General features: G+C 38.3%; 1 protein-coding gene across 7 annotated transcripts in view; it reads left to right on the top strand.

Moving 5' to 3' along the window:
• SYNJ2BP (synaptojanin 2 binding protein) overlaps positions 1 to 26,498 on the top strand; it is an 84,947-nt gene that overhangs the window by 44,587 nt on the left and 13,862 nt on the right. For 4 of the 7 annotated variants that reach the window (XR_002644075.2, XR_002644073.2, XR_002644074.2 and 1 more), the window contains exon 1: positions 21,132 to 26,498. Coding sequence is in view for 4 of the 7 variants with exons in the window: in XM_089907885.1 (XP_089764011.1) it covers positions 26,190 to 26,498 (309 nt within the window). In the remaining 3 variants the exon portion in view is untranslated. The other 3 variants (XM_089907888.1, XM_089907886.1, XM_089907887.1) reach the window with 3 other exon arrangements.

The raw sequence follows: 26,498 nt of genomic DNA, 5'->3' as shown, positions 1-26,498 counted from the left end.
ATCTAACCCTGTGCTAGAAAAGGTGAAATAATGGAGGCATTGGTGGGGGCCAGACTGATCAATTACAAGAAGGTGGAACTTACGTTGCTCTTATAGACAAGCTTTAGGCTAGTGTCACAACCAGGGATGGCTTAAGGAGAAATAGAGAAAAGAAAATAAGTAAGCCTATTCTGAGATGAGTGAATAAACCAGCCTGGATAGAAGGAAGGGTTCATGTAGGAGAGTTAAGGGAGAAGAGGTTGCTAAGATAGGTAGAGACTGGATTATGAAAAGTTCTCAATGCTGGTATGAAAACTTAACCTTTCTCTAAGATTCCATCTTGATTCCTTCCCCTTCCTATTCATTGATTCCTATTCATTCATTGATTAAGATTCAATTCAAGAGTCACCTCCTCCAGGAAGCCTTCTTTACCCAGGCTAGATGCCCCTTTATTATGCATCTCAGACACCATTTATTGTCTGTCATGTATTGCCAAACTAAGCACTTTGTCTCATCTACTCCCAGCAAGGAATAAATGGTTATTATCCCATTTTGCAAAGGAGAAAACCTTGACTCTCATCACATAACTCTTTAAGTGGCAGAGTTAAGAATTGGATCCAGTGCAGACCTACTAGAGAATGGACTTGAGGACACGGGGAGGGGGAAGGGTAAGCTGGGACAAAGTGAGAGAGTGGCATGGACATATATACACTACCAAATGTAAAATAGATAGCTAGTGGGAAGCAGCCACATAGCACAGGGAGATCAGCTCAGTGCTTTGTGACCACCTAGAGGGGTGGGATAGGGAGGGTGGGAGGGAGGGAGATGCAAGAGGGAAGAGATGTGGGGATATATGTATATGTATAGCTGATTCACTTTTATAAAGCAGAAACTAACACACCACTGTAAAGCAATTATACGCCAATAAAGATGTTAAGAAAAAAAAAAAAAGAATTGGATCCAGGTCTGTGTGACTTAAAAATCCAGGCTCTGAACGATCCTAGAAAGATCAGAGTCCTGTGGGAACACAGAGAGAAAAAAATAGTGTTATTTCTATATTTGCTTCCTTACTTGTGTCTCCTCTTCCCTCTACTTCAGTCTGAGCTCTTCTGATTAAAAGGATATATATTTCATCTCTTATTTTCCTAATGCCTTGCCTGGTACATGACACAAAGTGGTCAGTAAATGTTCATGAAATGACTAGGCAAATTGATGAATATCAGAAAAGTATAATAGGATGTTGTTATATAAAGATAACCAGTAACATGGTCTATTTCAGCTTTCAAAAAGTCATAAACAAGGTTCTCCACTAAATACAATTTAAGAGAGAAGAATCAGTTTGGTCACAATGTGATATAATGGTAGGAAACTGACTAACATTCCAGAAACAAGGAGATGGAATAAGTGGAAAAACACAGAGAGTGAGAAAAGTATATGATACAAAGAATGTGTCTCCAAAGATTGCTTCAAGGATCAATCTTACTAAGGGTTTTTTCAAGATAGAAGTAGAAAGGCCAGCTGATAGATGCTCAACTATAGAAACATTTTGTAAAGCCATGTGACTAGGCAACAAAGTAGCCAATGATTGTATTTGAGTAAATGCACAATTATTTATTGAGGAAAACTATCTATACTTGATTGATTGAATCAGAACAAACTTGGTTTCAGGAGGCTCAGAAATAAAGGGAAGCTGTTTTTAAAAATATTCATTTAGTGTTTACTATGTACACTATGATTAGGAATCATTGATACTAGGATAAAGAATAAGAAATGATCCCTATTTTTAGGAATTTTGCAGTTCAGTAGGAGGATAATTATGGTAGGCATGTGCTAACTATCCTCAAGAGGTAGAATATCCAGAGACTTATGTACCTTCATAAGATATGTTCCCAGTAGAGTCAGACTCAGTGGAATATTTCAGACAGAAGACCAAAGGAAATACTCAGTGCCTTTAGGAAGTGCCTTAGAAACGAATTAGATAATGTCATTCTCCCCTTGTACAAAACTATGGTGTTTTCATGCCTGTTGCTATGCACAGCTTACCATATATTGGGCAAGAAGCAGCAGAATAAGAGAAAATTGAAAAGAGGGCAACAGATAGGGTATAAATTGTAATATCAGGCAAAAATTAAGAGATCGAAACATTTTGAAAGCAAGGGAGCAAGTAGAGACATGATCTAGTAGAGACCGGATATACAAATTCAGTGCTTGCAAAAGGGCTTATCCTGGAGTGAGAGAATAAGGATGCTGTCGACTGAAGAAAATGCGCAATCTAAATGTTGAGAAAATATGCACAATCTAAATGTTTTATTTGGCATTCTTTCTGAGGACTTCAAGCCCAGAAGACAGCCGCTCAGATACCTCTGAGGGATGCTCCCAAGAGGTAAGGGAGGAGCCAGAATATATAGGGGTTTTGAGACAAAGGCCAGGTCGTCAGAACATCAAAAGATTACCGTTAATGATAGAAAACCAGATATCTCAAGTTAGGGAATTTAGGGCTTTTCTACATATGGAAAGAGGCAAGTCTGGGCTCGTTGAAAGCGTTCCTTTGATACACACCTTAGCTATCTAGGGCCAGTATCCTGTTCTTTCCCATCCTGAGTCCCCTCAGGGTGCACCATTGGGCGTGTCTGCAGTGGCTCAGGGCTTGGCAGTGGGTCAGCCCCTTTGTCTCCATCCTGAGTTCCCTCAGGGCTCATTGTCAGGAGCAGCTGTAATTTGATGGCTTGATGGTTACAACATCCTTTGTTTACCAAAATGGCAGGCAACACTTTTCACACGCAGTCCCTCCCCTTGGTCATAAATTCGACCAACGTTTGGGAGACATTTCATGACTGATTTTTGTCCCACAGTGCTAGGAAGGCTCATTCCTAGATCAGGCAAAGATTCTGTTGATATGCCACTCAAGGTGCCAATTTCTGGATTAGGCCCTGTTGATAATTTAAAATTCTCTGCATCCACCGTCTTACTAGTTTATTATGATCCAGGAAATGTTTTCCCTTTTTGCTTCTTCCCATACCTAGAGTTGCACTATTACAATTATTCTGTATAGAGTTATATAGGTTTAACTCTCAAGACATTACTAATTTTGTTGGGGGCCTGGGGTAATGCAGGAGACAACAATCTTATAAAATAGACAGGATATAAGTAATATGGCTAGTAACATTAACAAAGTCATAGTGCAGCAGAGAGACAAAAAGCACAAATAATTTGGAAACAGAGAAGAAATTAAAACGATAATTAGTATAACTAGTTGTAATCTGGTTGCAATAAACCATCAAGTCCACAGGAGAGCCAGCTGGAGAAGCCAAATTCTGGAGGGATCAGGAATAGGTAGATCAAATGCCTACCTAGATATTTGAAAGAGAAACTTAGGAGCAATAAAAAGAGGCCCAGATGTACGTCCTGGCATGTACTGCCTGAAACATCTTTGGTCTGTATTGACTGAAAAAAAAAAAAGCACAACCTAGAAGTCGAGAGTTATGTTTTATTTAGCAGACAAAACTGGACTTAAGCCTGGGACGCAGCCTCTCAGATAGCTCTGAGAGTCTGCTCTGAAGGGGTAAGGGAGGAGCCAGGACACATAGGAGTTCTTGCAACAAAGACCAGGTAGTCAGAACATCAAAAGGTTACTGTTAAGTAAAGAAAACCAGACACCTCAAGTTAAGGAATTTAGTGCTTTTCTGTGTATGGGAAGATGCAAAAGCCTGGGCTCATTGAAATCATTCCTTTGACATGCACCTCAGCTATCTGGGGCCAGTATACTGGGCTTTCTCACCCCGAGTCTCCTCAGGGTACATCACTGGAGGTGGCTGTGGTGGCTGACTGCTTGACGGCAGGCATGCTGCTTCCATCCTGAGTTTCCTCAGGGCTCACTGTCACGGGCAGCTATAATGTGATGGCTCGATGGCTGCAACAACCTTTGTTTACAGTGTTGCAGGCAATATTTTTTTCATTCACACAGGCCATATTCTTTGTCGCCTCCGTCAGATGGGGCACCAGGATGGACAGAGGTGGACCATGGGCGTAATACATTTTTTGTTGCTGCACTGCCTTTCTGTTTCTTTGAGGTTTAAGATTTTCCCTCTTTCTCTCTTTGTCATGTTACTCTCTTTTGGGAGAAGTAACAAATAACAACTGACATATTTCATCTTTGGACCAGAGAGTCTCCAGAGAATATAATAGTTTTGGGTGAAAAGATGCCTAGTCATTTAACCTCTTGAATCACTTGTTTGAATCATTCATTCTTTCTTTCTTTCAATCTACACATTTATTGAGCAATGACTGTAGCACATGTTTCTGTGCTATGCGCTGTGGATACAAAGAGAACTGAATTTTAATATAATTGCAGTGAGCAGTAAAGCATAGTGATTAAGAGCCAGAATACCTGTGTTACTAGCTATGTGCCTTGGGCAAGTTACCTCACTTCTATATACTTTGATTTCCTTAGCTATAAAATGAGAGTATTAATAGCACCTATTCAGACTTGTTGTGAGAATTAAATGGGGGTTTTGTTTTGTTTTGTTTTACAGATACTTTTATAGTGTTGATTCTGTATCAGGCACTCTTCTAAGCAGTTTACCAAAGATAACTCATTTAATTAATTTAATGGTGCCTGTCATTACTGCTGCTGTGTGGAAAATAGATTTCAGAGGAGCAAGAGTTGAGTCATCCAGGAAAGGCAGGGTAACCTATGTCATAGGCATTTTGGGGACATTGGGCTTCCCCTTCTATATTTCCCTCCTTTCCTTTTGTGCCTTCTTTTTCAGGTTATGAAAAAGCCTGCTAGAGGCTCACAGAGACGTTATTAACGTTGCTGCATTTCCCCAGAATTAGAAATGTTAGGAATTCCTGGCTTAGGTGTTACTTCCAATGGCTTTAACAGTCGCTTGCCACCAACTGAGGTTTGTATGTGTCCTAGGTACTAGGTGGGCACAGGAGATACAAAAATGAAAAAAAGCCAGTCCCCTGTGCATGGATGTTTATAGCAGCTTTATTCATCATTGGAACTATTGATAATTACTGCAATAGTGTAAAGAGTTAATTAAACAAGTAATTTCAGTGAAATGTGTTTCTAGGCAAAAGGAAGAAGACATCAAAAATCTTGGAGACATGGAACAGCTGTGTGTGTGGAAGGGTGAAAAGCAGGGAGGTGGTAATTATTATTTTTTTAAATTAAGACTTTATTTATTTAGAGCAGTTTTTGTTTCACAGCAAAATTGAGAAGGTACAGAGATTTCCCCTATCCCCCATCCCCACATATGCATAGCCTCCCCCATTATTGATGTCCCCCACCAGAGAGGTACATTTGTTACAATTGACGAACCTACATTGATTGACACATTGTAAATACCCAAAGTCCATAGTTCATATTAGGGTTCACTCTTGGTGTTGTACATTCTATGGGAATGTACAAATGTATAATGAACTATGTCCATCATTATGGTATCATACAGAGTATTTTCACTACCTTAGATCCTCTGTGCTTCACCTATATATCCCTCTCTTCCCTCCTAACCCTAGTAACCACTGATCTTTGCCTTTTCCAGAGTGTCATATAGTTGAAATCATACAGTATGTAGCCTTTCCAGATTGGCTTTTTTCACTGAGTAATATGCATTTAAGGATCCCCACATCTTTTCATGGCTTGATAGTCCATTTATTTTTAGTGCTAAATAATATTCCATTCTCTGGATGTACTACACTTTATCCATTCATCTACTGAAGGAGTTTTGGTTCCTCTAAGTTTGGGTAGTTATGAATAAAGTTGCTGTAAATATTCATGCATAGGTTTTTGTGTGGACGTAAGTTTTTGACTCCATTGGGTAAATACCAAGGAACGCAATTGCTGGATCATGTGGTAAGAGTATGTTTAGTTTTTTAAGAAACAAAAGTGGCTGTACCATTTTGCATGCCCACCAGCAGTCAGTGAAAGTTCCTGTAACTCCACATCCTCACCAGCATTTGGTGTTATCAGTGTCCTGAATTTTGGCTATTCTGATAGGTGAGTAGTGGTATCTGATTGTTGTTTTCATTTGCATTTCCCTGATGACATACGATGTGGAGCATCTTTTCATGTGCTTATTTGACATCTGTAGATCTTCTTTGGTGAGGGCAATTATTAAGTTTTGTTGTTACTATATAGTGTAGAGCAGGGAGGGTCCAAAGCTGGCTAGAAAGGTAGGTTATGAGGATTTTGAGATTAAACTTCATCTTCTATTTCAGCATTTTTCAGTTCTTTTTAACTTTCATTCACATTAACATCTTGAGACTGTGCTTAGAATTTTTAAAAAAAATCATTTTATCATTTGCATTGAAAAGATACTGTGTGAGAAGTAGGGTACTGTAATCACATTTTTTGCCCAATTATCACCAAATAATCGGTGCTTCAAGTAACTTTAGACTGTCTTTTATTGTTGATTAATAATAAGAGTCAATGATGGTTGCTTAGGATACTTGCATTTTTGCACTTAAGAATTACCAGATTCATTTTTAAATCAATTTTATTGCAGTATGATTGACATGTAATAAAGGGCATTCATTTTAAGTGTAAAGTTCTAAGAAGTTTGGCGAATAATATACACATGTGTAATCATGACTCATCACTTTAGAAAATTCTCTGTGTGTTCCTGCAGTGGGCCCTTTCACCCCATCCTCTAGGCAACCACTGATCTGATTTCTGTCATTGTAGATGAGTTTTGCCTAATATAGAACGTCATAGAAATGGTATCATATAGAGTGTATTTAGGCTTCTTTCACTCATCTATGCATTTATTTGTTATTACTGAGTAGTATTTCATTGTGTAAATATACCACAATATACCACATTATGATTATCCATTTACCTATTAATGGACTTTTGGGTTTCTGGGTTTTGATTATTAAAAATAAATCTGCTGTGAGTATTCATATGCAACTCTTTGTGTAAACATGTGTTTTAATTTGCCTTGATTAAATACCTAGTAATTGGGAGTGGGTTAGGTGGGTTTTATGGGTAAGTGTGTGTTTAGCTTTAAAAGAAACTGCCAAACTTTTTCAAAGTATGTGTGTCATTTTACAATTCTATCAGCCGTGTATGACAGTTCCAGTTATCTCACCTCCAACATTTGCCAACATTTGATATTATCATTCCTTTTTATTTTAGCCATCGTAGGGGTTGTGGAGTAGTTTTTTGTTTGCATTTCCCAGATAACTAATGATGATGAGCATATTTTTATATGTTTATTGGCCATTCATATATATTCTGAAGTATTTGTTTAAGTTGTTTACCCATTTTTATTGGATTGTTTGTTTTCTTATTATTGGATTGTAAGAGTTCTTTATATATTCTGGGCACAAGTCCTTTGTCATGTATATGTGTTGCACATATTTTCTTTCGGTTTGGCTTGCCTTTCCTTTTTGGGAAGTAGGGTTTGTGTTTTGAGTAGAAGGCTTTAAGTTTTATGAAGAACAGTTTGTCAAGTTTTTGTTTTTTCTTTTCTTTTATGGTTGTGCTATTTGTGTAATGTCTAAGAAATGTTAAGTACCCCAAGGTAAAGAACATCTTCTTCTATGTTTTCTAATAGAAATGTAATAGATTAGCTTTTACATTTAGTTCCAAGATACATTTCAAATTAATTTATTTTGCATGTGTTTGAGTTAATCATTAAAATTCATTTTTATCTCTATCTCATATAGATACGCAGTTGTCTCAACACTTATTGAAAACATTATCCTTTCACCATTGAAATACATTATTATCTGTATCAAAAATCAGTTGACCATTTATATGTGGGCCCAATATTGATCTCAGTTTGATTCCATTAGCCTGTCTTTCTCTATACAAATACCATATAGTATGTTGACAAATGTAGCTTTATAGTAAACCTTGAAATAAAGTGTGAGTCTTCCAATTTTGTTTCTTTTCAAAAATGTTTTGACTGTTCTAGAACTTTCATAATATAAGTTTCAAAAATAAACCACCCCAGAGTGTTAATTTCCATGTAAATTTTAGAACCAGCTTGTCAGTTTCCACAAATACATCTCTGTTGGATTTTGACTGGGATTGCATTAAAATTATCCATTTTATGAAATAATGCAATTTGCAGCACCATGGATGGATCTAGAGATTATCATACTAAGTGAAGTAAGTCAGAAAGAGACAAATACCATATGCTATCACTTATATGTGGAAACTAAAATATGACACAAATGAACTTATCTACGAAACAGAAACAGACTCATAGAGAACAGACTTGTGGTTGCCAAGGGGGAGGGAGGGGAGGGGAGGGATAGATTGTGAGTTTGCGATTAGCAGATCCAAACTGTTATACATAGAATGGATGAACAACAAGATACCACTGTATAGCACAGGGAACTATATTCAATATCCTGTGATAAACCCTAATGGAAAAGAGTATGAGAAAGAATGTATATATATATATATATATATATATATATATATATATATATATGTATAACTGAATCACTTTACAGCAGAAATTAACACAACATTGTAAATGAACTATACGTCAATAAAAAAATAAAAATAAATAAAAATCCATTTTGATTTAGAGAGAATTGTATCTTAAAAGTACTAAGACGTCTAGTCCAGGACATGATGTATCTTCATTTATTTAGTTTTTTATTGTTTCCCACAGTTTTTAATATATTTTGATTTGTCATTCAACTAAAATGTTTTCTATTTTCCCTTATAATTTCATCTTTAACTCATAGGTTATTTGTTTTCCAAACATTTAGGGATTTTTTAGATATCTTATTGGTGAGGACAGTGTTTGTGTCCCTCCAAAATTCACATGTTGAAGCCCTAATCTCTAATGTGACTGCATTTGGAGTCAGGGCCTTTACTGAAGTAATTAAGGTTAAATGAAGTTATGATGATGGGGCCCCGATCCTATAGAATTAGTGTCCTTATAGAAAGAGACCCAGAGAGCTCACTCTCTCTTTGTGTGTAACAAAGCAGTCATAGGACCAGAGAGCAAGATGGTGGCCACCTACAAGTTAAGAGAAGAGACCTTAGAATGAAATCTGTCTTGCTGGTACTTTGATCTTGGACTTCCTTAGCCTCCAGAACAGAATTTCTGTTAAGTCACTCTGTGGTATTTTGTTATGTCAGCCCAAGAAGACTAATACAGTTATTTTTGTTGATTTCTAATTCATTTCTGTCTTGAAATTTATTGAGACTTACTTTCTTGACCTACCATCAATCCTTGTGAACATTCCCTTTGCACTACAAAAGAATGTTTATTTTATAGTTGCTGAGTATGTTGTTCAGTAAATGTAAATTAGGTCAAGTTCATTCTTAGTGTTGTTCAAGTGTTCTATATTTTTACTGACTTTTCTGTTACTTGTTCTATCAATTACTGAGGGAGAAATGTTGAAATCTACAATAGTCCTTTTTGACTTGCCTTTTTCTCATTTCAGTTTTTGTTTCATTGATACTCAAATTCTGTTATTGGGTACATTCATATCTAGTGTTTCGTCTTCTTATGAATTGACTCCTTTTTTATTAGGAAATGCCCCTTTTTGTCCCTTGTAATATTCCTTTTTCCAAAGTTTACTTATTAATATGGTCAATCCAGCTGCTTAGTATATCTGTGTTCATTCTTTTTATTTTAAGTTGCATTTACCCGTGTATTTATGATTTCTGGTGGTATTCATTCCTTCATAGAGATCCAAGTTTCCATTCAGTATTTTGTTTTTGCCTGAAGAATTTCCTTTAATATTTATCATAATGTAAACCTGCTTAAGACACATTCTGTCAGCTTTTGTTTTGCTGACAAAGTGTTTATTTTGCCTTACTTTTTGAAGGCTGTATTCACTGGACATAGAATTATAAGTTAACTTGTATTTTTCTTTTAGCATTTTAAAGATGATGCTTCATTGACTTATGGCCTGCATAGTTTCTGAGAAGTCTATTGTCATTCTTATCTTTACTCCTTTGTACTTAAGGTGTCCTTTTTCCCTGTGAACTACTTTTAAGATTTTCTCTTTATACATGGTTTTGAGAAATGTGATTATGATATGTCTTACTGTTTTTTTCTTTTGTATTTATCCTGATTGGGGTTTGTTGAGCTTCTTGGATCTGTTTGTTTATATTTTCATCACATTTGAGCCAATTGTTTTCTTCAGACATTTTTTTCTATTTCCCTTTTTTCCTCTGCTTCTGGAACTGTAGTTACATATATATTAAACCATGTCCTGTTATCCCACGTGTTACTGTGGTTTCCCTATTATGTCTTCTCACTTACCTTTTATTCTGTGGTATCAAATCTGTTGTTACTCACATCTAGTGTATTTTTCCTTCCAGATACTCTAGTTTTCAAACCTATAAGTTTCATTTTCCTAAAAAAATCTTCCGTTTTCATCAGTAGAACAGGATAGAGAGCCCAGAAATAAACCCATGCATATATGGTCAATTAATTTATGACAAAGGAGCTAAGTGTATACAATGGAGGAAGGATAGTATCTTCAGTAAATGATGTTGGAAAAACTGGACAGCCATATGCAAAAGAATGCAACTGGCCTACTATCTTACACCATGCACAAAAATCAGCTCAAAATGAAGTCAAAAGCAGCTTCAAGACTGGGGGAAAAACTTCCATTTTCACATTATGTTTGACTTCCTTTAATTATTTCCACATAGTTATAATAGCCTTTTAAACATCCTTGTCTGCTAGTTTCATCCTCTATTATTTCTGGTTGTTTCTATTGACCAGTTTTTTTCTTGATTCTAGGTCATGTTTTCTTGCTTCTTAGCATGTTAAATTTTTAAAATTAGATTCTGGATGTTGTGATTGTTACATTGTTCAGTGTCTGCATTTTGTTTTCTTACATTAACATTTTTAATATTACATTGTTGAATTTGTTTTGGTAGGCAGTTAAGTAACTTGCAGGTCAGTTTCACCTCTTTAGACCTGTTTGTAAGCTTTCCTAGGGTGAGTCGAAAGTAGCATTCCCTTAAGCGATAGTTGAGCCCTCCAAATGTTCTAAGTGGGTCTCCACTGAATTTCCTAGTGAATTGCTGAGGATTTCGATTCTGGTTGGTCAAAATTTGAGTCTCCCTGCCTTGCGTGAATTCTGAGAATTGTTTAGCCTATAACTTACTAGTTTTTATTTGCCTAGCCTTGTGGAGTTCCACTCAATGTATACATGGCCTCTTGGAAAGACTCATGCAAATACCTGGAGCTCTTTTTCTTTTCTTTTCTTTTTTTTTTTTTTTGGTCTAACTTCCTCCTTTCCAGAACTTTGCCCTGCAACTTCCAGCAACCTCACCCTCCCCAAACTCTGATCCCCATTTCCTCCAACCAGTGAAGCTGCTAGATTCTATTTGGGTCTTACTCCCTGTGGTGGTGATTTAGAAATTGTCTCCACACAGAAAGCTATGGTGATCATAGAGCTACATGGCTTTAATTCAGCAGCCTATTAAGAGGATTATATACCATGACAAAGTGCAGTTTATTCCAAGAGTGTGAAGATGGTTCAATATAAGAAAACTGGTTGATGTGATACAACATATTAATAGAATGAAGGCAGAAAAGCCCACATGATCATCTCAATATACAGAAAAAGGACTTGAGAAAATTCAACACCTTGCCACATTAAAAACACTCAGTAAACTAGGAATAGAAGGAACTTCCTCAACATGATAAAGGTCATATATGAAGAATCCATATATGGGTAAGTCATAGTCAATGATGTAAGATTGAAAGCTTTTCTTCTAAGATCAGGAACAAGACAAGTATGCTTGCTTTCACCACTTCTATTCAACATAGTGTTGGAAATTCTATCCAGAACATTTAGGCGAGAAAAAGAAATCAAAGGCATACAAATTGGAAAGGAAGAAGTAAATGGTCTCTGTTCACAAATGATACAATCTTATATGTAGAAAACTCTAAAGATTCCACCAAAAAAACTTAGAATTAATAATAGACTTAGCAAAGTTGCAAGATACAAAACCAGCACATAAAATTAGTTGAGTTTCTATACATGAGCAATCTGAAAAGGATGTTAAGTAAACATTTCCATTTACAATAGCATCAAAAATAATAAAATACTCATAAATAAATGTAACCAAGGAGACAAAAACTTGTACATTGAAAACTACAAAATTTGGCTGAAAGAAATTAAAGGCATGCTTGTACATTGAAAACTACAAAATTTTGCTGAAAGAAATTAAAGGCATGAATAAGTGGAAATACATTCCACGTTCATGGATTAGAAGAGTTAATATCGTCAAGGTGACAGTACTATCCAAAGCGATCTGCAGACTCAGTGCAATCTTTATCAAAATCTCATCTGCCTTTTTGCAGAAACAGAAAACCCCATCCTAGAACTCATATGAAGTCTCAAAGGACTCCCTAATAGCCAGAGTAATCTTGAAAACAAACAACAAAGTTGAGGGACTCACAACATCCTGATTTCAAAACTTGTACAAAACTGCAGCATTCAAAACAGGGTGGTACTGACATAAGGACAGATATATAGAGCTGTGGAACAGAATAGACAGCCCAGAAATAAGCCCTCTCATATATGGCCAAATGATTTTTGAAAGGGTACCAAGACCATTCAGTGAGGGGAAAGACAGTCTTTTCAACAAATGATGTTGGGAAAACTGGATATCCACATGGAAAAGAATGAATTTGGATCCTTGCCCTACATCATATACAAAAATTAACTAAAAATGCATCAAACACCTGAATATGAGAGCTAAGATTAAAACTCTTAGAAGAAAAGATAGGGAAATTTTTTCATGACATTGGATTCAGTGATGATTTTTTCAATATGACACCAAATGCACAGGCACAAAAGAAAAAAGATTAATTGGGTTTTATCAAAATTAATAATTTTATGACTCAAAAGATGCTATAAAGAGAGTTAAAGATAACCCACAGAATGGGAGAAGATATTTGCAAACCATATATCTGATAATGGATTAACACCCAAAATATATAAAGAACTCTTACAACTCAACAACAACAACAAAACAACCGGATTCAAAAATAAGCAAAGAACTTGAAGAGACATTTCTTCAGAAATATATAAATGGGCAATAAGCTCACGTAAAGATGTTCGACATCACTAGCCTTTGGGAAATCCAAATCAAAACCACAGTGAGATACTGCTTCACATTCATCAGAATGACTACTATCCCAAACCCCCCCAAAAATGAAGGTGACAAACATTGATGAGGTTGTGGAGAAATTGGAACCTTGGGCAATGCTTTTTGGAATTTAAAACGTGGTACAGCTGCTGTAGAAAACAGTTGGGCAGTTCCTCAAATTGTTAAACATAGAATTACCATGTGATCCAGCAATTCAATTCCAGATATACACCAAAAATAATTGAAAACAGGAACTCAAACAGACGCTTGTACACCAGCGTTCGTAGCAGCATTATTCACAATAGCAAAAATGTTGAAACAACCAAATATCTATTGACAGTTGACTAAACAAAATGTAGTATGTACATGCAATGGAATATTATTCAGCCTTTAAAAGGAATGAAATTCTGATACCTGTTACAACATGGATGAACCTGGAAGACATTATGCTAAGTGAAATAAGCAAGACACAAAGAACAAATATTTTATAATTCCATTTATATGAGGTATATAGAATAGGCAAACTCATAGCGACAGAAGGTATAATAGAGGTTACCAGGGGCTGGGGCAGGGAGGAGCGAGGAGTTATTGTTTAATGTATATAGAATTTCTAATTGGAATGATGAAAAAGTTCTGGAGATGGATACTGGTGATGGTTGCACAACATTGTGAATGTACTTAATGCCACTGAATCATACACTTTAAAATGGTTAAAGTGTTAAATATTATGTTGCATATATTTTACCTCTACACAGACAGTAAGTTGTTTGTCCAGTGGTGCTTGATTTTGTGTTACATATATTTTACCACAAAATGATTAGATGAATAGTGGGTTGTGTGACCAATAGAGCTTGACTGGTGTCTAGGGAAAATTAGTGAGATTATCTTGGGATAGAAAAACCCTGCAGGTAGATATGGGGAAAGTAGAGTGTTTGTCAATCTAGTGTTCATAACTCAACAGTGGCTATCATCATTGGGGTTAATCGACTGTTTTGTTTCATTTTAATGAATTATTTTTTCCAGAATAACAGATTGTGAAGCACTGCTTTTTTACTTTATAACCTTTAGATTTTAAAGAGAAGAATCTGAAGGAAATGAAGGATTTTTCCTTCTCTATCATGATAGTAAGCAATAGGGACCCTGACTATGGTGGTAGAACTACGGAATGACCAATTCTTCCTCTGGAATATATTATCCCTGAGGATTGTTCTACAACCATTATCCCAGCATTGCTTATTCAAGCCAGCCCCCAAACAAGTTGACTTCACAGACTTTTTTCTAAAGCAGTTGTTCATATTTTCTACAAAGATACAGTATAGCAAAATGGTTTAAAACTTACACTTAGCAATCAAACATCCTAACTTAGTGTCTGGGCTTTGCAAAGAGTTAACTGTGTGACCTTTTATAAAGTTACTTAATCTCTTCCTGCCTCACTTTTTAAATTCACCTGTAAAATGTGAGTGATAAACACTTCGTGTGTTTGTTGAGAAGACTAAATGAGATAATATACATAGAGTACCTAGCATAGTACCTGGTACATATTAAACTCTTAATAAATATTAGTTGTTGCTGCTGCTGCTGCTGCTCTTATTTGGAAACAAGCTCAAGATTCAGACCTGGAGACAGGAGGAGTCCACAAGACGGCATGTCTTGTTTAATTTTACAGGGCTCTTATGCTAGGCACATTTTCTTTCTCTCCCAGTCCTATGATGGTGTCATTCTTACGCCATCTGTACTTTTTTGTGTTTAGACTTCTCTTCCAAATTAGAGGCCAAGCAATCCATTTTAATCTTGCCACATTTTAAAAATTTATTGGCACATTATAACCAGGGTTCACTATGGAGTACGTTTTCATTCACTCACTTTTTAAAAAAGTCTATTGAGTCCCCGTCTTTTTCTTTCTCCCTCTCCCTTCAACCCCTTTTGGATAGTAGATGCCAAGAACGGAATTAATTATACTCTTCAGCTCCATAATACATTGTCCTCATCAGTACGTGCAAGGTCCCTCTTTGGTTTTATTTTTACCTTTCATCCCTAAACCTCACCCTGTATCCTTCCCTCACAGATGATGTGTCTTTACATGTCCTTAAATATGCATGCATTTTTGTAAATAGGTAATACTGTTCTGCATGAATGTGTTTTTAAGAAGATTTTATACTATTAATACCAACATTACATTTTAAAGCTCTGTTACTTTGTGTATGATTATTCAGTGCTTCTGAATTTTAATTATCTCTCAGTTACCTGTTCCCCAAAGCAGCAATCCCCCACCTTTTTGGCACCAGGGACCGGTTTCGTGGAAGACAGTTTTTCCACAGATGGTTGGGGGTGGGGAATGGTTCAGGTGGTAAAGCAAGTGATGGGGAGCGGCAGGTGAAGCTTTGCTTGCTTGCCCGCCGCTCACCTCCTGCTGTGTGGCCCGTTTCCTAACAGACCATGGACCACTACCAGTCCACGGCCTGGGGGTTGGGGACCCCTGCCCCAAAGGATGAACACCTAAATTACCATCAGTTCCTCAGTACCACAAAACATGCGGGAATTAACATATTCTTACATTACCCTTGATAGGATGATCACATTGGTCCAAACTGAGATGCTTTTGACATTGAAGGGGACTATTTTAATTACAGAGACAACAGGCGTATATCAAGACTCCCAAACAAACCAAGATATGTGATCCACCCTATTTATAGAAGATTTTCCTAGGACGTAGCCAATAATCAGCAGTTATATACTGGGATAGCCCTTCCCCCTTCTGGTTGTTTCTAGCTGGCATCTGGTTGGTGCATGTGCTGGCCTGGTTACTGCATATTTTAAATACCACCATTGCTAGAAAGTACTCATGAGGGAGATGTGTGGGTCACAGGTAAGAGGCATCCTTAATTTCAATAAGTTTGAGTTCCAGTCCATTCTTGCCTTATTAATAGATGGATGGACTTTTTAATCTCTCTGTCTTCCTGTATTTCAAGACTTTTCACATTTGTACTTTATATTTATTCATCCTTTCTCCATCAGACTATCTAGTTTGGGGTTGTCGCAGGCACTACTAGTTTTGTTTTGTTTTTTTGTTTTTTTTAACATCTTTATTGGAGTATAATTGCTTTACAATGGTGTGTTAGTTCCTGCTTTACAACAAAATGAATCAGTTATATATATACATATGTTCCCATATCTCTTCCCTCTTGCATCTCCCTCCCTCCCACCCTACCTGTGCCACCCCTCCAGGCGGTCACAAAGCACCGAGCTGATCTTCCTGTGCTATGCGGCTGCTTCCCACTAGCTATCTACCTTACGTTTGGTAGTGTATATATATCCATGCCTCTCTCTCGCTTTGTCACAGCTTACCCTTCCCCCTCCCCATATTCTCAAGTCCATTCTCTAGTAGGTCTGTGTCTTTATTCCTGTCTTACCCCTAGGTTCTTCATGACATTTTTTCTTTCTTAAATTCCATATATATGTGTTAGCATACGGTATTTGTCTCTCTCTTTCTGACTTACTTCACTCTGTATGACAGACTCTAGGTCTATCCACCTCATTACAAATAGCTCAATTTCGTTTCTTTTTATGGCTGAGTAATATTCCATTGTATATATGTGCCAGATCTTCTTTATCCATTCATCTGATGATGGACACTTAGACCATCATCGGATGAATGGACACTTAGACACTTGTTTCCATCTCCGGGCTATTGTAAATAGAGCTGCAATGAACATTTTGGTACATGACTCTTTTTGAATTATGGTTTTCTCAGGGTATATGCCCAGTAGTGGGATTGCTGGGTCATATGGTAGTTCTATTGGTAGTTTTTTAAGGAACCTCCATACTGTTGTCCACAGTGGTTGTATCAATTTACATTCCCACCAACAGTGCAGGAGGGTTCCCTTTTCTCCACACCCTCTCCAGCATTTATTGTTTCTAGTTTTTTGATGATGGCCATTCTGACTGGTGTGAGATGATATCTCATTGTAGTTTTGATTTGCATTTCTCTAATGATCAGTGATGTTGAGCATTCTTTCATGTGTTTGTTGGCAGTCTGTATATCTTCTTTGGAGAAATGTCTATTTAGGTCTTCTGGCCATTTTTGGATTGGGTTGTTTGTTTTTTTGTTATTGAGCTGCATGAGCTGCTTATAAATTTTGGAGATTAATCCTTTGTCAGTTGCTTCATTTGCAAATATTCTCTCTCATTCTGAGGGTTGTCTTTTGGTCTTGTTTATGGTTTCCTTTGCTGTGCAAAAGCTTTGAAGTTTCATTAGGTCCCATTTGTTTATTTTTGTTTTTATTTCCGTTTCTCTAGGAGGTGGGTCAAAAAGGGTCTTGCTGTGATTTATGTCATAGAGTGACTTGCCTATATTTTCCTCTAAGAGTTTGATAGTTTCTGGCCTTACATTTAGGTCTTTAATCCATTTTGAGCTTATTTTTGTGTATGGTGTTAGGGAGTGATCTAATCTCATACTTTTACATGTGCCTGTCCAGTTTTCCCAGCACCACTTATTGAAGAGGCTGTCCTTTCTCCACTGTACATTCCTGCCTCCTTTTTCAAAGGTAAGGTGACCATATGTGTGTGGGTTTATCTCTGGGCTTTCTATCCTGTTCCATTGATCTATCTTTCTGTTTTTGTGCCAGTACCATACTGTCTTGATTACTGTAGCTTTGTAGTATAGTCTGAAGTCAGGGAGCCTGATTCCTCCAGCTCCGTTTTTTGTTCTCAAGATTGCTTTGGCTATTCGGGGTCTTTTGTGTTTCCATACAAATTGTGGAATTTTTTGTTCTAGTTCTGTGAACAATGCCAGTGGTAGTTTGATAGGGATTGCATTGAATCTGTAGATTGCTTTGGGTAGTGGAGTCATTTTCACAATGTTGATTCTTCCAATCCAGGAACATGGTATACCTCTCCGTCTATTTGTATCATCTTTAATTTCTTTCATCAGTATCTTAAAATTTTCCGCATACAGGTCTTTTGTCTCCTTAGGTAGGTTTATTCCTAGATACTTTATTCTTTTTGTTGCAGTGGTAAGTGGGAGTGTTTTCTTGATTTCACTTTCAGATTTTTCATCATTAGTGTATAGGAATGCCAGAGATTTCTGTGCATTAATTTTGTATCCTGCAACTTTACCAAATTCATTGATTAGCTCTAGTAGTTTTCTGGTAGCATCTTTAGGATTCTCTATGTATAGTATCATGTCATCTGCAAACAGTGCCAGCTTTACTTCTTCTTTTCCAATTTGGATTCCTTTTATTTCCTTTTCTTCTCTGATTGCTATGGCTAAAACTTCCTAAACTATGTTGAATAAGAGTGGTGAGAGTGGGCAACCTTGTCTTGTTCCTGATCTTAGTGGAAATGCTTTCAGTTTTTCACCATTGAGGATGATGTTGGCTGTGGGTTTGTCATATATGGCCATTATTATGTTGAGGAAATTTCCCTCTATGCCTACTTTCTGCAGGGTTTTTATCATAAATGGGTGTTGAATTTTGTCAGAAGCTTTCTCTGCATCTGTTGAGATGATCATATGGTTTTTCTCCTTCAATTTGTTAATATGGTGTATCACATTGATTGATTTGCATATCTTGAAGAATCCTTGCATTCCTGGAATAAACCCCACTTGATCATGGTGTATGATCCTTTTAATGTGCTGTTGGATTCTGTTTGCTAGTATTTTGTTGAGGATTTTTGCATCTATGTTCATCAGTGATATTGGCCTGTAGTTTTCTTTCTTTGTGACATCCTTGTCTGGTTTTGGTATCAGGGTGATGGTGGCCTCGTAGAATGAGTTTGGGAGTGTTCCTCCCTCTGCTATATTTTGGAAGAATTTGAGAAGGATAGGTTTTAGCTCTTCTCTAAATGTTTGATAGAATTCGCCTGTGAAGCCAACTGGTCCTGGGCGTTTGTTTGTTGGAAGATTTTTAATCACAGTTTCAATTTCAGTGCTTGTGATTGGTCTGTTCATACTTTCTGTTTCTTCCTGGTTCAGCCTTGGCAGGTTGTGCATTTCTAAGAATTTGTCCATTTCTTCCAGGTTGTCCATTTTATTGGCATAGAGTTGCTTGTAGTAATCTCTCATGAACTTCTGTATTTCTGCAGTGTCAGTTGTTACCTCTCCTTTTTCATTTCTAATTCTATTGATTTGAGTCTTCTCCCTTTTTTTCTTGATGAGTCTGGCTAATGGTTTATCAATTTTGTTTATCTTCTCAAAGAACCAGCTTTTAGTTTTATTGATCTTTGCTATCGTTTCCTTCATTTCTTTTTCATTTATTTCTGATCTGATTTTTATGATTTCTTTCTTTCTGCTAACTTTGGGGGGTTTTTGTTCTTCTTTCTCTAATTGCTTTAGGTGCAAGGTTAGGTTGTTTATTTGAGATGTTTCCTGTTTCTTAAGGTAGAATTGTATTGCTATAAACTTCCCTCTTAGAACTGCCTTTGCTGCATCCCATTGATTTTGGGTTGTCGTGTCTCCATTGTCATTTGTTTCTAGGTATTTTTTGATTTCCTCTTTGATTTCTGCAGTGATCACTTCGTTATTAAGTAGTGTATTTAGCCTCCATGTGTTTGTATTTTTTACAGATCTTTTCCTGTAATTGATATCTAGTCTCATGGCGCTGTGGTTGGAAAAGATACTTGATACAATTTCAATTTTCTTAAATTTTCCGAGTCTTGATTTGTGACCCAAGATGTGATGTATCCTGCAGAATGTTCCATGCGCACTTGAGAAAAATGTGTATTCTGTTGTTTTTGGATGGAGTGTCCTATAAATATCAATTAAGTCCATCTTGTTTAATGTGTCATTTAAAGCTTGTGTTTCCTTATTTATTTTCATTTTGGATGATCTGTCCATTGGTGAAAGTAGGGTGTTGAAGTCCCCTACTATGAATGTGTTACTGTCGATTTCCCCTTTTGTGGCTGTTAGTATTTGCCTTATGTATTGAGGTGCTCCTATGTTGAGTGCATAAATATTTACAATTGTTATATGTTCTTCTTGGATTGATCCCTTGATCATTATGTAGTGTCCTTCTTTGTCTCTTCTAATAGTCTTTATTTTTAAGTCTATTTTGTCTGATATGAGAATTGCTACTCCAGCTTTCTTTTGGTTTCCATTTGCATGAAATATCTTTTTCCATTCCCTTACTTTCAGTCTGTATGTGTCTCTAGGTCTGAAGTGGGTCTCTTGTAGACAGCATATATATGGGTCTTGTTTTTGTATCCATTCAGGCAATCTGTGTCTTTTGGTGGGAGCATTTAGTTCATTTACATTTAAGGTAATTATTGATATGTATGTTCCTATTCCCATTTTCTTAATTGTTTTGGGTTCGTTATTGTAGGCCTTTTCCTTTTCTTGTGTTTCTTGCCTAGAGTAGTTCCTTTAGCAGTTGTTGTAGAGCTGGTTTGGTGGTGCTGAACTCTCTCAGCTTTTGCTTGTCTGTAAAGGTTTTAATTTCTCCATCAAATCTGAATGAGATCCTTGCTGCATAGAGTAATCTTGGTTGCAGGTTTTTCTCCTTCATCACTTTAAATATGTCCTGCCAGTCCCTTCTGGCTTGCAGAGTTTCTGCTGAAAGATCAGCTCTTAACCTTATGGGGATTCCCTTGTGTGTTATTTGTTGTTTTTCCCTTGCTGCTTTTAATATGTTTTCTTTGTATTTAATTTTTGACAGTTTGATTAATATGTGTCTTGGCGTATTTCTCCTTGGATTTATCCTGTATGGGACTGTCTGTGCTTCCTGGACTTGATTAACTATTTCCTTTCCCATATTAGGGAAGTTTTCAACTATAATCTCTTCAAATATTTTCTCAGTCCCTTTCTTTTTCTCTTCTTCTTCTGGAACCCCTATAATTTGAATGTTGGTGCGTTTAATGTTGTCCCAGAGGTCTCTGAGACTGTCCTCAGTTCTTTTCATTCTTTTTTATTTATTCTGCTCTGCAGTAGTTATTTCCACTATTTTATCTTCCAGGTCACTTATCCATTCTTCTGCCTCAGTTATTCTGCTATTGATCCCATCTAGAGTATTTTTAATTTCATTTATTGTGTTGTTCATCGTTGCTTGTTTCATCTTTATTTCTTCTAGGTCCTTGTTAAATGTTTCTTGCATTTTGTCTATTCTATTTCCAAGATTTTGGATCATCTTTACTATCATTATTCTGAATTCTTTTTCAGGTAGACTGCCTTTTCCTCTTCATTTGTTAGGTCTGTTGGGTTTTTATCTTGCTCCTTCATCTGCTGTGTGTTTTTCTGTCTTCTCATTTTGTTTATCTTACTGTGTTTGGGGTCTCCTTTTTGCAGGCTGCAGATTTGTAGTTCCTGTTGTTTTTGGTGTCTGTCCCCAGTGGCTAAGGTTGGTCCAGTGGGTTGTGTAGGCTTCCTGGTGGAGGGGACTAGTGTCTGTGTACTGGTGGATGAGGCTGGATCTTGTCTTTCTGCTGGGCAGGTCCACGTCTGGTGGTGTGTTTTGGGGTGTCTGTGGACTTATGATTTTAGGCAGCCTCTCTGCTAATGGGTGGGGTTGTGTTCCTGTCTTGCTAGTTGTTTGGCATAGGGTGTCCAGCACTGTAGCTTGCTGGTCGTTGAGTGAAGCTGGGTGTTGGTGTTGAGATGGAGATCTCTGGGAGATTTTTGCCGTTTGATATTATGTGGAGCTGGGAGGTCTCTTGTGGACCAGTGTCCTGAAGTTGGCTCTCCCACCTCAGAGGCACAGCACTGACTCCTGGCTGCAGCACCAAGAGCCTTTCATCCACACGGCTCAGAATAAAAGGGAGAAAACGTAGAAAGAAAGAATTAGAAGAAAGAAAGGAGGGAGGGAGGAGGGAAGGAAGAAAAAAAGGAAGAAAGAAGATAAAGTAAAATAAAATAAAGATAAAATATAATAAAGTTATTAAAATAAAAAAATAATTATTAAGAGAAAAAAAAACGGACGGATAGAACCCTAAGACAAATGGTGGAAGCAAAGCTATACAGAAAAATCTCACACAGAAGCATACACATACACACTCACAAAAAGAGGAAAAGGGGAAAAAATCATAAATCTTGCTCTCAAAGTCCACCTCCTCAATTTGGGATGATTCCTTGTCTATTCATGTATTCCACAGATGCAGGGCACATCAAGTTGATTGTGGAGCTTTAATCCGCTGCTTCTGAGGCTGCTGGGAGAGATTTCCCTTTCTCTTCTTTGTTCTCACAGCTCCCAGGGGCTCAGCTTTAGATTTGGCCCCACCTCTGCTTGTACGTCGCCGGAGGGTGTCTGTTCTTCGCGCAGACAGGACGGGGCTAAAGGAGCCGCTGATTCGGGGGCTCTGGCTCACTCAGGCCGGAGGGAGGGAGGGGCACGGAGTGCGGGACGAGCCTGCGGCGGCAGAGGCCGGCGTGACGTTGCACCAGCCTGAGGCGTGCCGTGCGTTCTCCCGGGGGAGTTGTCCCTGGATCCCGGGACCCTGGCAGTGGCGGGCTGCACAGGCTCCCCGGAAGGGGGGTGTGGATAGTGACCTGTGCTTGCACACAGGCTTCTTGGTGGCGGCAGCAGCAGCCTTAGCATCTCATGCCTGTCTCTGGGGTCTGTGCCTTTAGCCGTGGCTTGGCTTGCGCCCGTCTCTGCAGCTCCTTTAAGCAGCATTCTTAATCCCCTCTCCTCGCGTACCAGGAAACAAAGAGGGAAGAAAAAGTCTCTTGCCTCTAAGGCAGGTCCAGACTTTTCCCCGGACTGCCAGCCGTGGCGCACTAAACCCCTGCAGGCTGTGTACACGCCGCTAACCCCAGTCCTCTCCCTGCGCTCCGACCGAAGCCCGAGCCTCAGCTCCCAGCCCCGCCCGCCCCGGCGGGGGAGCAGACAAGCCTCTCGGGCTGGTGAGTGCCGGTCGGCACTGATCCTCTGTGCGGGAATCTCTTCGCTTTGCCCTCTGTTTGCCCTCTCTTCTTTGCACCCCTGTTGCTGCGCTCTCCTCCGCGGCTCCAAAGCTTTCCCCCTCCGCCACCCGCAGTCTCTGCCCGCGAAGGGGCTTCCTAGTGTGTGGAAACCTTTCCTCCTTCACAGCTCCCTCCCACTGGTGCGGGTCCTGTCCCTTTCCTTTTGTCTCTGTTTTTTCTTTTTTCTTTTGCCCTACCCAGGTACGTGGGGGGTTTCTTGCCTTTTGGGAGGTCTGAGATCTTCTGCCAGCGTTAAGTAGGTGTTCTGTAGGAGTTGTTCTACGTGTAGATGTATTTCTGGTGTATCTGTGGGGAGGAAGGTGATCTCCGCGTCTTACTCTTCCGCCATCTTCCAGGCACTACTAGTTTATTTACAACTACTCTTAGTGCAGTTACTCCATATAGCAACCACTACATAGTTTATAAAGGAGTTTTTCAGATTTAATGTTATTGGATGCTAACAACTACCTTTTGAGATAGAGAGGACAGAATTTATAATCTTTACGTTACAGAAGAAGAAGCTGAGGATCAGAGATACACTGACTTGTTTTAGTCCGCATACCAGGTAAGTTATGGAGTTGAATTTGTGGCCAGGTCTTCTGACTTTAATTGACTTCTGCAGAATCTAAAAGGTACAGGAAAATGGATAAATTTCTATTTGTTGTTAAAGCAGGGACTGTCCAGTTTAGCTTTATGTTTTCCTCAGAATATAATGCAGTGCCTGACACACAGTAAATGATCAATAATTTTTAATGAGTAAGTGGACTGAGGATTACGTAGGTATCCATGGAGCCCAGGTTTAAACTGGTAGTATTGCTACTCAGTTCTTCGGTGACTCCCGTTTATTGCAGCGATGCTTCAAATTATAGATAAGTTCAGTTTGTAAATGTTGTAACTATAGAAAGGGACTTCATGTCAGTCCAGAAATTCTCATATTAATTGGTGTGGTTCATTTACAATTGAAGTAGCAATAAGCATGGTTATAAACATGCCTATATAATGTGATGGGGGGAATAGACTACACTTGTTTGTTTATAGAAAATTTTGGTAACATTTTTTTCCACTCTCTTTTTTTTTTAATTTTTATTGGAGTATAGTTGCTTTACAATGTTGTGTTAGTTTCTACTGTACAGCAAAATGAATCAGCTATACATATACACATAGTCCCTCTGTTTTGGATTTCCTTCCAATTTAGGTCACCATCCACTCTCCTTTTTTTTTTTTTTTAGCGGTACGCGGGCCTTTCACTGCTGTGACCGCTCCCGTTGCGGAGCACAGGCTCCGGACGCGCAGGCTCAGCGGCCATGGCTCACGGGCCCAGCCGCTCCGCGGCATGTGGGATCTTCCCGGACCGGGGCACGAACCCGTGTCCCCTGCATTGGCAGGCGGACTCTCAACCACTGCGCCACCAGGGAAGCCCCATTCTCCTTTTTAAATCACTGTTCTGTAGCTTTAAATAACCAGTAGCAGAGTCCCTTTTCTTCCTAATTACTATGTTGCATTCAGCTGCTTAACACATACTTCCTGTTCCCAGCATCCCCAGAGGCATCTCTAGTGTTTGGTGAGGATGTTGGATTTCATTGAAAGATTTTCTCCAGATAGTTTTTTCCAGTAGTGAGAGAGGCTGGTTGGCCTCAACCACCTTGCTCAAACCTGTCACAGTCTTAAAAGTTATTTCAAAGCCTTTTATAATCAAGGTCCACCTACCTTTCCATCTGATCTTAATTAACTACCTCCCATCCCCTTTCCAATACCTCCCACCCACTATGATTCAAATTAAGAGTTTTCTGAGGGAAACCATTTAGTAACATAAAATTTTCATACCCTACCCTTTAAAGAAACTGAAATAGTCATCTTCCAGTGGAAGTTCTTTCTATTATGTATTCTTCTTTTCATTCTCTAGCTATAGGTACACTGTACACGAGGTATGATATTTCAATTAGACATTTCCTGCTGCTTCCTTCTTTGGCCATGTGTTTCCATAAATCATAGATCGGTTCGCTACTGCTTGTGTTAATATTGTGAGGGTCACTTATAAGCTTTCCTCTCACCTTTTTAAGTATCTGTTTTCTGTTGAAATCAGTAGAAGAGGCTACTGATTATGGCTATTTTTTCCGGTTGTGCCGCCAGATACTTGTTTTTCAATTGTTTCCTAACTATCTCCTTTCTCTTTGCACTGTGGCTTTGAATTCTACAGTACCTGACATAAAGAAAGCCCTAGGGAAGTTCCCTTTTCTTTCATTTCTTTTTATTGCATAGATAAAATTCCTTTATAAATGGTTTTGTAAAATGAAATCCTTCCCACAACTTAGTGTTTGGTCCATGGAAAAATTACCTGGGTAGTCAATTTTCGTTCTTTTTTAAATTCAGTTTTATTTTATTGTGGTAAGAACACTTAAATGAGATCTACTCTCAACAGATTCTTACGTGTCTAATAAGGCTGTTGTTATCTATAAGGCACAATGTTGTACATCAGATTTCCATAACTTCCATCTTGCATAACTGAAATTTTTTCCTTGTTTAAAATAATCACACATTGAAGTGAAGAATAGAATGGTAATTGTCGGGGGCTAGGAAAAGGGGGAAATGGGTAGTTGCTAATCAATAGGTTATCAGTTATCTATAGTGAATAAAACTTGGCAATCACTGTACCCAAGGATGTGGTTATTTGTACTTGAGGTATAAAAGGAAAGAAGAGTGAATTTGGTGATTTAGTCCTGTCATGAAGCACAAGTTACCTTTTTAGTTCCCAGGTTTTCTGCCATTCTGCCAACGCCTGCAGTACTGCCCCCTCAATTCAAACTAGGAAAAAAAAAAAAAAAAAGAACTCCCAAGGTCATTTCTTCCAAAGCACCACCATCCACAAACTCTCCTGAAGTTAGGAGAAGTATTGAGGGGATGGTTTGTTTAAGAATCTCTCTCCCACTAAATAAGGAACCGTTCATTTGCCGATTAGTTTAAAGCATAGCTTCTTCTAAGCAGGAAAGTCAAGATTTGGGGCCTCTGAATGCCACCAACAGAATCAAAATCAAATGTGAGCAGAAGTACATCTTAAAAGAATCAGCATTATTTTTTCACTGAGCTCAGTATAGATCTTTCTTTTTATATTCACCTAACCATGTTGATCATTGTGTTTGTATTTTTAGTCCTGCCTGGTCTGAGTGGGCAACTCTCGGTACTCTTGACCTCTGTTGGTGATACTAATCATTTACCTTGCCCATGACTAGCCACCAGCTGCATCACAGTCTTAACTTCCCCACCTCCTACCCCCCCCCACTCCCCAATCCCCACCCTTGCCACATGGCCTTTCCTTTCTCCTTCTCCTCTTCTCTAATCCCTTTCCTTCTTCTTCATCCCTATCTCCTTTACAACTCCTCCATGATTTTCTTAGGGCTGGGCTTCAACATCGTCGGTGGCACAGATCAGCAGTATGTCTCCAATGACAGTGGCATCTTCGTCAGCCGCATCAAAGAGAACGGGGCTGCAGCCCTGGATGGGCGGCTCCAGGAGGGTGATAAGATCCTCTCG

Source organism: Delphinapterus leucas, chromosome 2, assembly GCF_059928025.1.
Source record: "Delphinapterus leucas isolate spDelLeu-1000000601 "Yukka" chromosome 2, BTC_Dleu_Yukka2, whole genome shotgun sequence".
NCBI lineage: Eukaryota > Metazoa > Chordata > Mammalia > Artiodactyla > Monodontidae > Delphinapterus > Delphinapterus leucas.
The sequence above is the reverse complement of the archived record's forward strand: the minus strand, read 5'-3'. Positions and strand labels throughout refer to the sequence as shown.